The sequence below is a fragment of the Ananas comosus genome, linkage group 3, assembly GCF_001540865.1.
Source record: "Ananas comosus cultivar F153 linkage group 3, ASM154086v1, whole genome shotgun sequence".
NCBI classification, from domain to species: domain Eukaryota; kingdom Viridiplantae; phylum Streptophyta; class Magnoliopsida; order Poales; family Bromeliaceae; genus Ananas; species Ananas comosus.
The window spans coordinates 12,903,665-12,917,220 of record NC_033623.1 but is presented as its reverse complement, the minus strand read 5'-3'; the positions used below and the strand labels follow the sequence as shown (position 1 = coordinate 12,917,220).

At 34.2% G+C, this 13,556-nt stretch overlaps 1 protein-coding gene across 1 annotated transcript; it reads left to right on the top strand.

Annotated features, from left to right (window-relative positions):
* On the top strand, positions 6,520-11,975 carry LOC109708300 (SUMO-conjugating enzyme SCE1-like). The gene is made up of 5 exons (XM_020229985.1): positions 6,520-6,686; positions 6,803-6,886; positions 10,952-11,104; positions 11,197-11,310; positions 11,560-11,975. Exons 1-5 carry the CDS (start codon positions 6,618-6,620, stop codon positions 11,623-11,625), a joined length of 486 nt encoding a protein of 161 aa, XP_020085574.1. The 5' UTR covers positions 6,520-6,617; the 3' UTR covers positions 11,626-11,975.

The following is a 13,556-nucleotide window of genomic DNA, read 5'->3' as shown; positions in this document are numbered from 1 at the left end:
GAAAATGAAAAAAGTAGCGCGGAGAATGAAAATGTGGTATCATTAGTTGCGGTAGCAGAGAAAGCGACAGCAATCGAGAAGCAGATGGTGAAGGTTGTCTGATAGAGTAGAAAGACGAAAATATAATTCAAAAATTTTAATCAAATTTTTTTTTAACACTCTAGCCCTCAACATTTATAATTTATTAAGAGTGAGTTAAATACACATTTTTTTTCCAATCATGTTGTTAAGTGCAATATATATGTAATATATTCAAAAAAAAATATCTGTATTCTAGTCCATATACTAATTCACAAAGTGCAGAAAATAATTTCTCACAATCTCTCCTCTCTTACTTTTTTTTTCAGGAAAAACTTTAAATATCAGTCATGTGGTTTCGCACTTTTTCACTTTCGTATCCTGTGATTTAATTAAAGTATATTATTTTCGCACCCTGTAATTTTATTTTTTTTCTTTTTGTTATTCCTTTCCACTAATTTTTTTGTTAAATAAGTGATAAAGTTAAAATTAAAAGATACTAAAGTTAATATTTGATAAACTATAGGTGGGATATCTGAAATTTTTATATATGATTTAACGAAAAGTTAGCAGATGAGCTGATAAAAAGAAATAAATAAAATCACATACTACTAAATTGATATATTTTAAATCATAAAGTATTTAAGTGAAAAGGTGCTAAATTACTAGTATTTGGGGTTTACAGTTTTTTTTATTAATTAGATTTTGCTGCAATTTAATAGCATTAATTTAGTGCAGGCGCAAGGAAGAGCGCGGAGTACGTAGGAAAAGCCGGGCATCCATTGGCGGATCCCACCGACGATTCCGCGGGCTTTGGTTTTACCTGCAAATTCTTGCCTAGACTCTATCCACCATTTCACCTCTAAACCCCGAAAAGAGAAGATACGAGATTGGGTGGTCTATGATTGAATAGGTGAACCTGGTTCACGGATACTTCATTCGAGTTTACTACTTTTGTCTCCTGGCGTGGTCCCCGCGCAAGTTGGCCTAGTTTATTTTTTTGCTTTCACTTATTTGGGCATCAGCTGTTGATGCATCGTCCTACAATATATTTCCATTTTGGATATGGGAATAGGTTCCTACTTGCCCTTTAACTAAGCTAATAAAGTCGTTATGTAAAGTGTTTTGATGAATTCCAGCTACCGACCCCATCGTTTTTCAGATCGAGTCGAATGATTCGTCGAGTCCAACGCAGATACGAATGTCGGACGGACCAGGTGGCCTGCGGGTCGGGACCATCGAGCCCGGCCCGACAATTATTTATAGCTTGCAACTTTTCTATTAAACATAATTAAAATTATTATTTAAAAATTAAATAGATTAAAGAAGGCCAATTTGTTTAAAAAATTCATAAATTTTGAACTTTTGCAAACTGAGCCGCCTTTTTTTTATTTTGCAGATTCAGTCCGAATTTTCAGCAAACTGATAAAAATATCCTTATTACTTTTTCTCTCTCCTCTTTCTCTCCCCTTTTCTTCTCTCTCATTTATTTTTTTTCTCTCGCCGAAGAAAGCAGGGGAGGCAGAGGCGAAGGCGGAAACGGAGCGCTCCGCCTCTCACCCTCATGCTCTCGCCCTAGCCCTTTCCCTCGCCTGCGCACCCCCCACCTTCCTCGCATCCGATCCCATAGAAGCCGCGCAGCGACTTTTCTTTCTTTTTTTTTTCTCTTCGACTCTCCCTCACCGTCTCCGACGACGACGCCTCTCTTATCCTTCCCCACCCTTTTCGTCCTCTCCCTCTCTCTCATCCTCTGCCGCCTCCGACGACGACGCATTTTCGCCGACGCTGACGTCGATATCGTGGAGGTCGCTGCGGCGCTACAGCCTCGGAGCAGGGGGTCCTTAGCAGCGTCGTCGCCGGCGCCATGTCCGTTGGCAGAGAGGGGTGACAAAAAAAAAATATAGAAGAAGTAAGAAAAAAATAAAAATAAGAAATTATAGAAAAAGAAAGATAAAGATAAAATTGAACAGTTAAAATAAAATTGTACTATTTTAAAAGAACGTTGTACAATTATGGATATAAGTTGCACTATTTAAGATGTAAACTACAGCTTTAATATAAAAATTATACTCTTTAAATAAAAATTACACTATTTGGAATATATTTACACTATTTCTCCTCTTATTGCACTCTTTCAGTTATAAACTATATCCATTAAGATAAAAGTTATACTCTTTAAACGAAAGTTGCACTCTTTGAAATATATTTATACTGTTTTTTTCTTTTTGCACTCTTTGAGATGCAAAATGCACCCCTTTAAGAGATATTTATACTGTTTCTCCTCTTATTGTATTATTTCTTCTCTTATTACACTATTTCTTCTATTAAACTGCACTCTTTAAGATGAGAAATAGTGTAACAAAAGGAGAAATAGTGTAACGAGAAAAAAAATAGTGCAGCAAGAAGAGAAACAGTATAAATATCTCTTAACAAGATACAGTTTACATCTCAAAAGATGAAAAAAGAGAAGAAACAGTGTAAATATCTATCAAAGAGTACAACTTTCATTTAAAGAGTGTAATTTTCATCTTAGTGGATGCAATTTATATCTGAAAGAGTACAATAAGAAAAAAAATAATATAAATATCTTTCAAAGAGTGTAATTTTTATTTAAAAAGTGTAATTTTTATCTTAAACCTGCAGTTTATATCTTAAGTAGTGCAACTTATATCTATAATAGTGCAACGTTATTTTAAAATAGTGTAATTTTATTTTAACGATGCAATATCATTTTTATCTTTCTTTTTCTATAATTTTTATCTTTTTTTTCTTCTTCTATAATTTTTTTTGGTCACCCCTCTCTACCAACGGCCATGGCGCCGGCGATGACGCTGCTAAGGACCCCCCGCTCTGAGGTTGCAGCGTCGCGGCGACCTCCATGGTGTCGGCGTCGACGAAGATGCGTCTTCGTCGGAGGCGGCAAAGGAGGAGGGAGAGGAAGAGGACGAAAAGAATGGGGAAGGGCAAGAGAGGCGTCGTCGTCAGAGACGGTGGAGGAGAGGGGGAGAAGGAGACGAGAAAGGAGGGGGGTGCGCGGGTGAGGGCAAGGGCGAGAGCGAAAGCAGGAGGGTAAGAGGCGAGCGGGCCGTTTCCGCCTCCGCTGCTTTCTTCAGCGAAAGAAAAAAAAATAATAAATGAGAGAAAATAAGAGGAGAGAGAAAGAGGAGAGAGAAAATGTAATAAGCGTATTTTGGTCAGTTTGCTGAAAATTCGGACTGAATCTACAAAATTAAAAAAGGCGGTCTAGTTTTACAAAAGCTCAAAATTTGTTGATTTTTTATGCAAATTGGCCTTTAGCTTTTTAAGATAAAGAGTCCTAAGTAGCAAAAGAATCCTAAGAATAATGCGGCAAGTTTTCACTTAAAAGCTATTTGGTTGATTATAAACAAAATATAGTTAAAGATATATATAGATGAAAATATAGATGTATTTTATTTAGTTGGGCTTTTTTTTACATTTAATCTTCTCAAAAAAAAAAAAAATGAAGACCCGTGAACACTGTATCTGTACGTTTTAAGTGAATTTATTGTGTATTTTTGATAACTCGAGCTTTTGGGATTAATGGTTAGTGTCAACGATCCGACAAATGATATTAGAGTTAGAGATCACGGGTTGGATTCTCGCGTGTTGCAAATATGTCCAGGTACTGGAGGGAGATTGTTGGCTTTAAATAGGCCAGCATCCTACCCTGTGCGCGGGAGGCCATGTTGGGCCGAGTCCTTATTGGGCCGAGTCCTCATGTTCGAAATAGCGTGAGGTTGGTTTGGCCGAGTCATAATCGGAACCCATGAGCGCTGTATGTCTGTATCTGTACATTTTAAGTGAATTTATTGCATATTTCTAACAGTTCGAATTTTTTGAATTAATGATTAGCGTTAACGATCCGATATAAAATATTTTATATATTAATTAATCTCTCCAATCAAATATGTTACTGAATTTTATCAAGTTTTCTATCTGTCTTGAGATGAGAATAACAAATTTTAAATATTATAAAAATGCCCAAAATTTAAAGTAACATANAAAAGCTATTTGGTTGATTATAAACAAAATATAGTTAAAGATATATATAGATGAAAATATAGATGTATTTTATTTAGTTGGGCTTTTTTTTACATTTAATCTTCTCAAAAAAAAAAATCAAGACCCGTGAACACTGTATCTGTACGTTTTAAGTGAATTTATTGTGTATTTTTGATAACTCGAGCTTTTGGGATTAATAGTTAGTGTCAACGATCCGACAAATGATATCAGAGTTAGAGATCACAGGTTGGATTCTCGCGTGTTGCAAATATGTCCAGGTACTGGAGGGAGATTGTTGGTTTTAAATAGGCCAGCATCCTACCCTGTGCGGGGGGAGGCCATGTTGGGCCGAGTCCTCATTGGGCCGAGTCCTCATGTTCGAAATAGCGTGAGGTTGGTTAGGCCGAGTCATAATCGGAACCCATGAGCGCTGTATGCCTGTATCTGTACGTTTTAAGTGAATTTATTGCATATTTCTAACAGTTCGAATTTTTTGAATTAATGATTAGCGTTAACGATCCGACATAAAATATTTTATATCGGATCGTTAACGCTAATCATTAATTCAAAAAATTCGAACTGTTAGAAATATGTTACTGAATTTTATCAAGTTTTCTATCTGTCTTGAGATGAGAATAACAAATTTTAAATATTATAAAAATGCCCAAAATTTAAAGTAACATAACGATAACAAGTGATGCAACCGTAGAGAGAGACAAAAACAAAGAAAAAGAAATCATGCATAATGGTTAATCAAAATTGATGATTAATTGAACTTCCTAGTAACAAAATTTTTAAATTACCCATTACTCTTTTACTGTAAATAACTTCCAAAGATAAAATCAAATTTTTTTTTTTGAGAGAGGAAAGGAGCGTGCTATTCATTTCGTTTATTAATTTTAGAAACAAACTTAGTTCGAAATGCGAAATAATTAAAATTTGAATTTATGACCTCAGATATCTAACACCAAATCTTGTTATCATAAACTATATTAGTAAGCGCATTTCATATTTTAAAACTAAGCTATTGTGGCAACTAAAATATTTACACCATCATATATATCAATGTATAAATAATATGTAAAAAAATAATATTTTTAAAATTATTACAGTATGTTTTATTTTTTGCTTATGACAATTGGCCACTGATGGCAAAAGGCAAATGTTAAAAATAAAATAAAATCTTCTGAGACAATAGGATGCATTTATTTACTAATTTACGCGTTCCCTGTAAATCGATATAACTTTAAAAAAGGTTAGTCGTGACGAATAATTACCTGTGCTGCTTAAACATACGCACAGTTGCATTAAATTTGGAGCTACTCATTAGTTTAGGATAAAAATTTCGTGGACATCGGCGCCCAAAACTATTTGCTTGGCACGGATGTGGCGATGGGCGCCGCGTGGTGGTGCAGGCGTCATCGCACTTTCCGAAAAAAAAAAAAAAAATTATCAGGGCCCTCCGTTTTTTAGAAAGAGAGAGAGATAAAGGGAGAGAGGGCGGGTAGGTGATGGGCGGGCCGCACACACACATGGCGGGGGCCCATGGCCGCATCCGCTAGCCCAAACAAATATTTGGGCACGGATGTCCACGAAATTTGTGTCCCATTGTTTGGCTTTATAATATATTTGTCAATTGCAATGAGATAAAAATTGTCACATGGCACTGTAGAGATATAATAACTACATAAGGAATCGATTTAAAATTATTCAATCAGTCATGTGATGTTAGGAGAAAAAAAAAAATTAGTATATGAAATATTTGCTATAATTACTAATATGGTATATATATAGTGTAAGAGTATAAAAGGATAATAAAATTAAATAAATAGAAAATAAATATAATATCAAGCTAAAAAATAAGATACAATGGTAACAAAAACTCTGCCAGGCTGGGGACTAAAGCTTTGATTCAGCCAATTTTTCACTCACAGGTCATGGGTGCAGGCCCAAAATGGCAATCTGGGCTTAATTACTAGGAACCAGGGCGCTAAGTAAGGTACTGGATCTGTTGTCTACAGCCTTATAAAAATGGACCCAAGCCCAAACCCAAATCCCTCCTTGTGAAATAATTTTTAAATTTTGTTCAAAACAAAAGAAAAACTTTTATTTTACAGATTAATCAGATAAATAATTATTTATAACTTTTTTAAATTTTAACATGTGAAAAATAAATACTTAACTGATTTAGTTATAATCACAAATAAGCAGTGCTACATGCACATTCCAAAGTGGGTGTAAATTTTATTTTATTTTATTTTTTTTTTCTCGTCAGTTTCATAGAGCCTCATTTTTTTAAATGCAACGCAATCTAATTATCTGGATAGTCTTATGTGTCCTACTCATTAAATAGTCAATATTTTCAAATTAATTTTATTATTTTTTATATTAAAAGTTTAAAGAGAATTGTTTAAACTCTAGAATGAGAGTTACTTTCTTGTAAAGCGTATAGCGACGCAAAAAGAGATCGCTTTGGGGGGTGAACTTCGCAAAAGTCATTATATAGAGCGTAGGAGGAGGAGGAGGAGGAGGAGGAGGAGCAGGAGAAAGGGCGAAGCAGAGGGGGGAGAGCTCCAATGTCGGGGGGAATCGCTCGTGGTCGTCTCGCCGAGGAGCGTAAAGCGTGGCGCAAGAATCACCCCCATGTAAAATTTCCCCTTCTACTTCTTCTTCTTCCTCCCTTTCCCCCGATTCCTCCTTCACCTCTTGCGATTAGATGACGATGATGATGATGTGTGTTTTTTTTGGTTAATCTCGTTAGGGTTTTGTGGCGAGGCCGGAGACGTTGGCCGATGGGTCCGTGAATCTCATGGTGTGGAACTGCACCATTCCCGGTAAGCAAGGGGTAAGTTGTGGATTTCTTCTTTTGTTCTCCCTTTTTGTTGATCAAGATGCTCTGTTTATAGGGTTTTGTTAATCGACGGAATTTACTAGATAGGTGCTTTTGTTATCCGTTGTCGATTGGTTCTTCCTAGGGTTTTGGATTTCCTCTGTAAAGATGTTCTGATTAGGAATCCCTTGCATGGGATCTGGAATATGGAGGGATTTGAATCATTGATTAAGAGTACATGTGTTGTTGACTTGGAATTTATGAATAGATTGTATCGATCATTCAATAACAAATATAATGGATAAATACTCATCTTTTAATGCTTATTCATGCAATATGAGGACCCGGCCATATGTTATGCTGACGATTGGACCACTTTATGCAACATGTTTTAGTATGAGTTTGTGACCATGTTTGCTAAAAAGAGAATTTTGTATTACAATTACAGGGGAGTGTCTCGTTGAGATCTCCTCATTTGCAAGAAAGTAAATGCTGAGTTAAGATAATTAACGTGATATTCATAGAATGAATGAAAAATCTATTTTTAGGATGCCATGCATAGAGTAGTTTGCTATAACCCTCTTTCTCTTTAAATAGAATACAATCATATTTTTTGGAGTCTGTTTTGATAGCTATTGCTCGGACTTATGTTTATTCCGGTCAGTATTACATGGAGGCAGGGAAAAAGGTTACATTTGGGCACATCGCATGTGCAACTTGATGAGAGGAACAAACAAGGTGTAAAGCCTTGCAGCATAGATAATTTAATTTCACATATTTGATGATTTTCATACTGCAAACAATGATATTTCTCATTAAAGTTGAATAACCTTGGGACCAAAATATAAGTTTATTGAACTATTAGCGCCATAACTTAGACTCGTTTGATTTCTATGGAGGCAGATATTTATTAAAATTTTTATGCATAAGCATATGGTGTACTAATAGTTGGTTGAAATTTACAATTATTTTGTATATCAACCTATGATATGTATGTTTTTGATGCATTACAGATAAGTACTCAAAATCCAGACCATCTTGCTCTTTTCCATAGTTTTAAGTAACTTTCAGGTTTAAGAGGATTCACCTTAAATGAGTTTGAGATTTTGTTCAAAAATCGAAATTGTCTTTGATAATCAAATATGAAATGTCTAATGTGTCTAAAAGTTTTGAGTATAATTTTTTCAGTAGAGAGGGTTTTTCTGATAGTACCCCACCGTCCTTGCAGTACTGCTATTGTTAGTTTTTAGTCCTTTGGCTCTCATGTATAATTTTTTCCTCGACAAATAACTCCTCTTCTAGTTTATATCTCATTACGGCTGCTGTACGTCCTGGATATTTGGGTTTTCTTTAGATTAGTGGAAGTTGAATGCAATCATGGGCCTCCTTGCTTGTGTTTGTTTGTTGATAGCTGGTAAGATATGATGATGAACTGTTCATTTCTGAGGTGCATTCTTTTGAATATGATGATGAATTGTTTATTTCTGATGGAAATTCTTTTGAAGTATGGAATTGGCACCTGAAATGAAATTTTAAAAATTCACCGTGTGGTGGATGATGTTACACGTACCTATGCTGATTCTAACTTATTTTATTTGGTTTTCTTAATTTATGTATGTTAGCTTAGCATTTAGGCATTTCTACAACAGCTCTAAGTCCTGCAACAACTGACAATTTCTTTTTGAAGGAATTCAAAGTGTGGGAGAAAGCATCAATCACTGAAATTAGTCACCCAATAATAACATTACTAAAGAAAAACTTTAAAAGATTTTCTTTCCTTTTCTTCAAAAATTTAATTGGATAGAAACTAATGCAAGTCATGAAAGGTCTTTATACATGTTATTCTCTCTTATTTGTGACCTGAAATCAAAGACCTGGTGGAAACATATTTCTTACAGTTTTACCTTGTAAACTTGATTTGGACTTTTGATATGGTCAATTTCTTAAACTATGGGTATTGAGCTTTTCAAGTTTGCTGTTTGCTATTTGAAATAATGTTGGTAATTGCAAGTATAAGTGATTGTCATAACGATGTCAGTTTGAGCCAAGTTGAATGGGGTATGGAGATTCATTGATTCCCTATGTATGTTTATCTTTGACCTTAACAATGTATGTTTTTTGTGCAGTTTCCGTTCAAAGCAAGTACTTTCTTTAAGAGATCAATTGAAAGTTGGATCAAACCATCTTAATATGACTTTGAGGCTTGTGATATCTTAATTGTATGTCTCTTACTGCAGACGAGGATAGGTCCAATTTATAACTTTCAAAGGGAAAGGGAGGGGAGAAGGGGGTCTTGACATCATCAAAAACATTACTATTGGAAGTGACAGATTTAGCCTGGTTAGAAAAAAGATTATAAAATAGTGGTCTTTGGCTTCTTGACAAACTATGTAGTTACTAGCTGGACAAATCATTCTTAGTAAATCCTCAGAGATATCATAGATCCACGATATGAATCCTTTTGGTAGCATTTGGTTTGGGAACAAAGGGGGGAATAAGTCCTTGTTCTTCCCTTTGTTCCCAAACGCAGCGTTTGGTACCCGAGAATAGTAGTTCTCGAGTTTCTGGAATAAGCCGGTATAAGGCTAAAACTATTGTTCCACTTTTTCCCTGGAACAAGTTTATTATCAAGTGAGAATAAGGTTAATTGAAGTCTAAAAATAATCTTAATTATGGTGTTAATTAATTAATTAATTAAATTAATATATTTAAATTATTATTTAATGCTTAAATAATAAAATAATTTATTATTATAATTATTAATTAAATTATTATTATTTATACTTATTAATAATTACTTAATTTATTAATTTATAATTAACTAATTTATCATTAATTTATTCCTAATTATTTAATTTACTATTAATTAATTATTTAATTTACTATTAATTTATTTATTTCACTATTATTATTTATAATTATTTAATTAATTAATTTAATATTAATTAAATAATTTGTAATTTTTAATTATTAATAAATTATTATTTATATTTATTTATTATTGATTGATTGATTTATTTATTATTAATTAATTTATAATTTATAATTATTAGTAATTTGTTATTTATAATTTATTATCTAATTAATTTTTCATCAATTAATTGATTATTTATAATTATTTATAATTTATTATTAATTAATTAATTTATTATTTTATANATTAATATTAATTTATTGTTTATAATTATTAATATTAATTTATTATTTTAATGTAATATTTTGATGTTAATTAATTATATAAAATAATTTTAATTTAAAATTATAACTCGTATTTTTTTTGTTCCAATCTAACCATCCAAACATTATTTTTCTTATTCTTAGGAACCAACTTAATTTTCATTCAAACGCAATATTGGCCTAGTTCCTGCTTATACCTGAACTTGTATCTATCCCTGGATTAAGCAGTTCTTACTTATACCTGAACCAAACGCAGCCCTTCTAATTCTGACACTCATTTTTAGGATCCATTTCATGACTATTGCTGATAGTATTCTTTCGAATGCTAACCCCTGCTTATAGTCACGTATTGTCAATTTACTGTTGGCCTAATCCATGCAATATCGATAATAAAGTGTAATAGGTATTGTTAACAATCTGATAGGTGTTTCTGTTTTTGCTACGATAAATAGCTACTTATGAATCTTTAACTTGTGGAACTTTATCTGTATTAACTTTTTTTGTGTCAACTGTTTGATTTTTTTATTATCTATATACGATGTGCATTGTTTGCATGGACTTATTGATTCAAGTTCTTTTTCCTGAAGCATTTGGATTTGTGCAACTAATGTTTCAGTAGAGAGCAGGAATCATTCTTTCAGTTGTGTATACTTGTGAATGATATAGCAGTGTAAATGTAACATAGTGTCACGTGGTGAATTTAATGCCTTAATAATTATTACAGGCGATTATGCGTATTTGTTTCTTGTTTGTTGTACATTTTGGTCTGTTCGTTTCTACATGTGTTTTTGCTAGTCACTGAAGTTAGTTCTGTTTATACGTTCTGTGACTTTAAGACACACCTTTTGTCTTTCTTGTGCAATTAAGTTATTTAGAACTAAAACTCAACTTTTGATTCTGCAGACTGATTGGGATGGTGGTTATTTTCCCCTTACCCTCCATTTCAGTGAGGACTACCCTAGTAAACCTCCCAAGTGCAAGTTCCCTCAAGGTTTCTTCCATCCAAATGTCTACCCTTCTGGAACAGTGTGCCTTTCAATTCTTAACGAGGATAGTGTAAGTGAACTAAATTATGCTGTTGCACAGGCTCCATATTCATGCCTATTGCTGGCGATGCTAATATCTTTCTTCTTTTTTGTTTTTATCAGGGGTGGAGGCCGGCCATTACGGTCAAACAGATTCTTGTGGGAATACAGGACTTACTAGATCAGCCAAATCCTGCTGATCCTGCGCAGACTGATGGCTATCAACTTTTCATCCAGGTTGGTAACTGACCTTTTCTTCTGGTTATAGTATGGGAGCTTCATCTTAAGTCCTGGCTGAGTAAGACAGCTAAAAGCAGAACCTTCAAACTACGCTTCTGTTTATAGGGCCTAGAAGCTTTTCTCTCCTTTTGCCAAACGCCTACTTCTACTTCTCATAGTAAAGAATCAGTTCTGAAAGCAGGGCCAAGTAGATGTCTTGGTTGTCATTAAATATTGACTTAGGGCTTATTTGTTATCAATCCACAGGATATTGCAGAGTATAAAAGGCGGGTTCGGCAGCAGGCCAAACAATACCCACCAGTGCTCTCGTAGGCTGTTGAATGTTCAATGTTTTATGCCGCACATCTACATGAGCTTCCAACTGTTTTTATGCTAGTTTACTTGTTTCTGGTTGCACAGTAAATACTTTGTCTGCGAAATTGTCTTTTGCTTCATATGCATGTCTACCGGTAAAGATTGTTCAATAGGACTAGATTAATTATGGGGAGCTTTGTTAGTGTTTCTGTGTAGTGGCATTGTCAGGACTACACTGTTGCAACAATGCTTATGTAAAGATTGTTCAGCAAACTTTGAGCTTGTCCCTATACTCTGCTTATGTGTGATGAGAATTGAGAATGACATGACTACAAAAACCGTCGGCATAAGACGCCCCACATCTAAAATTACTGTGTCTACCTGCTGAGAATCTTTACACCGAATGATCAATCAATGGCTAACGGATTGCCTTTATTATCTTAAGGATCGCCTTTATTATCGTGCTGATTTTTTTTTTTTTTTTTCCTTCTGATGTCGCCTTTTATTTTGGGTTCTTGTCTTTTTTGAGATATTCTGTTTAGTCTAGAAGCGACTTCCGAATCTCTCGTGCAATTTTAATACGTGGTGTGCAATAAAAGCACGAAGGAAACTCTCATCTTTCGAGGATGGGTTTTTATCCAAATAAAGGAAAAATAAAATTCAAAAGAATGAAGTGGTTTGAATGCTCTCCTATGCGGTAAAATTTGCAGGATCTTTAGATGTCCAATTAAACGAGCTTTTCATTTGTTTTGTTTTTTTTTTTGGGTAGTCTTATTTTAGAATTGGCATCACATAATATAATTGAATGGAAAATACATTGATTTTTTATTGGAGGTGGTTACTCTGAACAATTGGTTGATTCCCGAGACCTCAGAAATGGTTGATCTTGACCCAGAGTAGAACATTCTTACGCGGTTGACCACATGGTTTGACCTTTCAACTGCTTGAGTGTTATGTTGTTATGAAATAGCTGCTTTGTGAATAGTAATAAGTGGACCTCTCAATTGGTTCCTTTAGAAAAAGCTTAATTGAGCTGTTGCTTCTGAAGCTAATTTGGTCGTTTGGCTTATAATTGGCTCGTAATAAGTGTCTCAAAGATTTAATTCTCCTTGAGCTATAATTGAGTTCATTCACATATAATTTTCCATACTTTTGAGCGGAACTGTAACCTTGAAATGAAGTGATCTACGATGTACTGATCTTCACATGAGCATATGGCTTTAACCTAGACTTTTAAATTCATACATCCAAGAATTTTGCTAGAACAGGAAACTCACCGTACTCATCTAAATGAGCGACCAAACAGTATCCTAGAAGAACAATATTATTTATACACTAAAAAAAAAACTTACATTTCTAATCAGAGCACTTCAATTACTCCCTATCTTGTTAGCTTTTTTTTTAAAAAAAAACTATTACAAATCTAAAAGAGTTTATAAGCTTTAAGACAATGGATGTATGATGTACACCTTTTTTTAGGCCGTACAGCTAACATTTTTCATCCGAAAAGCTCTTATAAAATTGTACCGAAGCATCAACAAATCAAATAACTACATTTGATCCCTATTACAGTACTTCTCTTTTTCTTTTCTCCTTTTGTTGTTAGTTATCTTCGCCTTAAGCATTAAAAGTTCTACATATGACTCGATTGATTTTTACTTGCTCTTGCTTATTCAAGCAGTTCATATACCTCCCAAGGTCCCACTTCGGTCAAAATAACGGAAAAGTCGAATCCATCTGGTCGGTTTCCAGTAACTCACTTCCCCAACTTGGCACTGGTTCCGGTTTTTTGGGGCCTTTAGGGTGGAAACCGGTGCCCAGTTATTATACCAAACGAATGGGCCAGCCAAAAGCACCTGCACCGAATTCCCATATTCCCCCATTGGTCCTCTAGAAACGCATTATTGTAGCACATTATTGCGTTTTTTCTCGATTTATTCATATAGAAA